This window comes from Primulina eburnea, chromosome 5 (genome assembly GCF_022965805.1).
Source record: "Primulina eburnea isolate SZY01 chromosome 5, ASM2296580v1, whole genome shotgun sequence".
NCBI lineage: Eukaryota > Viridiplantae > Streptophyta > Magnoliopsida > Lamiales > Gesneriaceae > Primulina > Primulina eburnea.
In genome coordinates this window covers 15,788,934-15,792,700 of record NC_133105.1, presented here as the reverse complement: position 1 = coordinate 15,792,700, position 3,767 = coordinate 15,788,934, and the positions used below count along the sequence as shown (strand labels likewise).

At 37.5% G+C, this 3,767-nt stretch overlaps 1 protein-coding gene across 1 annotated transcript; it reads right to left on the bottom strand.

The window, feature by feature from the left end:
* Window positions 1–907: 907 nt before the first annotated feature.
* Window positions 908–2,914, bottom strand: LOC140831396 (uncharacterized). The gene is made up of 6 exons (XM_073195150.1): window positions 2,643–2,914; window positions 2,215–2,336; window positions 1,875–2,140; window positions 1,642–1,798; window positions 1,293–1,386; window positions 908–1,190 (listed from the first exon to the last, which is right to left on the bottom strand). Exons 1-6 carry the CDS (start codon window positions 2,912–2,914, stop codon window positions 908–910), a joined length of 1,194 nt encoding a protein of 397 aa, XP_073051251.1.
* Window positions 2,915–3,767: the final 853 nt, after the last annotated feature.

Sequence of the window (3,767 nt, the reverse complement as noted above, 5' to 3'; positions counted from 1 at the left end):
ATGATATCTTTCTTCATACCTGGCCACCAGTAAAGACGTCGAAGATCTTGATACATCTTGGTACTACCAGGATGTACAGAATATGGCGCTGTATGAGCTTCAAGAAGTACATCTTTTCGAATGTCATCACCCATAGGAACACATATTCTTCCTCAAAAGGTCAATAAACTATCACGATTCAACCCAAATTCAGAAACTCCTATCAGATCATTTTTCCTCTTCAACTCTAATAATTGAGTGTCCAGCTGTTGTTCCTTCAAAATTCGATCAAATAAGGTTGAGTTGAGAACCAGTGTAGATAATCGAGCCACTGTACCTAGAGATACCAATTTGATCTCATTTATTTGCAAATCCAGCAACAAAGGTTTAGAAATCATAGATCCCAATAAAGAACTCGACTTGCGACTCAAAGCATCCGCAACCACATTAGCTTTACCAGGATGATAGCTAATGGTGCAATCATTGTCTTTCACAAGTTCCAACCATCTCCACTGCCGCATATTCAATTCCTTCTGCGAAAACAAATAACTCAAACTTTTATGATCCGTAAATATTTCACATTTCTCACCATATAGATAATGCCGCCAAATATTTAAAGCAAAAACCACGGCCGCCAACTCCAAATCTTGAGTGGGATAATTCTTCTCGTATTCCTTCAACTGATGAGAAGTATATGCTATCACTTTCTCACCTTGCATCAATACGGCACCTAACCCCTACTTTGAAGCATCTGTATACACAACAAAATCTTCAATACCACAAGGGAGTACTAGTACAGGGGCAGAAGTTAACTTATCTTTCAATGTTTCAAATGCTTGTTGGCATTATATGGTCCATTCAAAATTGGTGGCCTTTCGTGTCAAACTCGTCAATGGCAATGCGATCTTCAAAAAATCTGCTATGAATATTATGTAATACCCTGCATAACCAAGAAAACTTCTAACCTCTGACACAGTCTTTGGAATGACCATTGCTTAATGGCTTCAATCTTGGATGGATCAACCGAAATCCCTTCTTTCGAAACAATGTGGCCCAAAAATGCCGCCTGATCCAACCAGAACTCACATTTCTTTAACTTGGCATACAATTGCTTATCCCTCAACAACTGCAACACAATCCTTAAATGCTCACAATGAAGTTCTCGTGTCTTTGAGTAGATCAAGATGTCATCAATAAAAACAATGACAAAACTATCCAAATACGGCTTAAAGATAAGATTCATTAAATCCATTAAAATTGAAGGAGCATTGGTTAGTCCAAACGACATCACCAAAAATTCATAATGGGCATACCTCGTTCTGAAAGTAGTCTTTGGTATGTCCTCCATTTTTACCTTCAATTGATGATATCTGGATCGAAGATCGATTTTAGAAAACACGGTGAATCCTTGCAATTGATCAAAAAGATCATCAATACGTGGCAAAGGATAATTGTTCTTAATAGTTACCTTGTTGAGTTCTTGATAATCAATGCATAATCTCAACGATCCATCCTTCTTTTTCACGAATAAAACCGGAGCTCCCCATGGCCATGAACTAGGCCGGATAAAACCTTTATCTAATAGCTCCTATAATTGAATCTTCAATTCTTTTATCTCAGTCGGAGCCATTCTGTACGTAGCCTTAGATATTGGAGCTGTACCTTGAATTAAATCAATAACAAACTCCATCTCTCGATCAGGTGGTAATCCAGGCACATCATCTGCAAATACGTCAGGATAATCTTGAACCACATCAATATTCTGTAATTGCATATTACTTCCGCACATCCAACTCTTAAGCAAGAAAGCCAATTCAACCTTTATGCAACAATTTAGTAGCTTTTAGACAAGAAATAATAGGAATACTCATCGAAAAGCCTAGACCAACAAATACATCATTCTCATGGTCATCGGCTAAAAACTTCACTGTCTTGCACACACAGTCAATCACCGCATGATAAGCAGATAACCAATCCATACCCAATATAACATCAATTGCTACCATCAGAATAACAATAAGATCAACAAACAATAATCTCGTACTCATTTGAACACAAGCTTTAATGATACTAGTAGGAAAAATTTCATCTCTAGATGGAAACACAATATTGAAGTATAATGGCATAACAGTAGGTTCAACAGACAAAGAATGCATGAAAACTTTAGACATAAAAGAGTGTGTCGCACCAGTATCAATTAATGTAAGTGATTTCTTGTCGAAGATTAAATATTACCTGATATCACTGAAGAATCAGGATTAGCACTTTCTTTGGTCATTGCAAAAATCCTTCCTTGAACTCTTCCTTGATTCGAAGAAAGAGGACATTTCTGTGCTGTGTGCCCCATTTCCTTGCTTCTAAAACATCGACCATTACCAACCAAACATTCACCTTTGTGTGGCTTGCCACACTTAGGACACACAGGTCGCTCCGTATCTGATGAAGGCTAAGAAGGCTTATAGCGATGCTCCATCTTGCCTTTTCTTTTGTGGCCACCTCGCACTTTAGTACTTGTCCCTTGCCCTCTAGCTTGAAAAGCTTTCCTCCTTAACTGTCGTTCCTTCATAATTTCTTGTTCATCATGTTCGGCAAGTAAGGATCTCTCAACAATGTCTTAGTAGGTGATCACCTTTGACATATGGACATCTCTTCGAATCTCTGACTTCAAACCATAAAGGAAGTGTTCTCCCTTATCTTTGTCATTTTCAGCAATAAAAGGAATAAAAACACATCCTTCTTCGAACTTCAAGGTATACTCAGCGATAGACATAGCATCTTGCTTCAATTCAAGAAATTCCTTCACCTTCTTGGCCTTGACCTCTCTTGAAAAATCTTTGGCAAAGAATAATTCCTTGAACTCGTCCCACTTTAATTCTCGAACATTAACTGTGACCTTGGTGGCTTCCCACCAGATACGAGCCGCTTTGACCAACATAAACACATCACAACTTATCTTATACTGGTCGGTGAACTTCAAGTAATCGAATATGGCCTACAATGATTTGACCCATTCAAAATCCACTAATGGATCAGGGCCACCAGTAGAATATAAAGGGTTCATACGTCTTAAACAATCATATGCACCATTATCAAAACTTTCAGTTGTGCCTTGGCCTCTTCCACGATCACGACCCTGGGTCGAGGTGTGCATGAAATAGCTGTTGAATTTGTTCACTATGAACCTTCGCTTGATCTTGCAATAATTTACTAAATTCGTTAACAACCCTGGCAGTCTTATCAATAGGAGAGGTCCTATCATCCCCTTCAATATTCTTTCTCAATGGCAATAAATAGAATCAACTTTCAATGTTAAAATCAATAGATGCAGGATCGAAAACATACCGGATTGTCCTAGGTAGAAGAAGTCATATATAGTCCAAAGAACTTTTGCTCTGATATCAATTGAAACAACCCACTCCCATGACATTTAAATTTAAAGAGATAACATATGCGGAAGCCTTTTATTGTAAAGGGGAAAAACTAAATGCTATTTACATAAAGGATTTTCAAACTTTTCACATAACAATTCACAACATATCGTCACCATATAACCAAAATTCACCACCAAAATGTGATATATTTTCTACAAAATACATGATACCCATGACTATCAATGTTCATCACCCCAAAAATAAGTGATACAATTCAAAGGTTTTCCCCTTATCATATGTGGGGACCCGGGCTCTAACTCAATTCTTTTGAGATTTATTGGATCTTTGCTCGAAAATGTGGGTCAAATTTTTGCTTTTAACATGAACTCAAATGTATAATTAAAGCATAACATGTCT

Coding starts and splice junctions, on each gene's coding strand:
- LOC140831396 (XM_073195150.1), bottom strand. CDS start 2,914: ATGTTGGTCAAAGCGGCTCGTATCTGGTGGGAAGCCACCAAGGTCACA. Junction 2,337..2,642: donor CACTTCCTTTATGGTTTGAA/GTCAGAGATTCG, acceptor TCGATGTTTTAG/AAGCAAGGAAATGGGGCACA. Junction 2,141..2,214: donor TGATTCTTCAGTGATATCAG/GTAATATTTAAT, acceptor TTATGTCTAAAG/TTTTCATGCATTCTTTGTCT.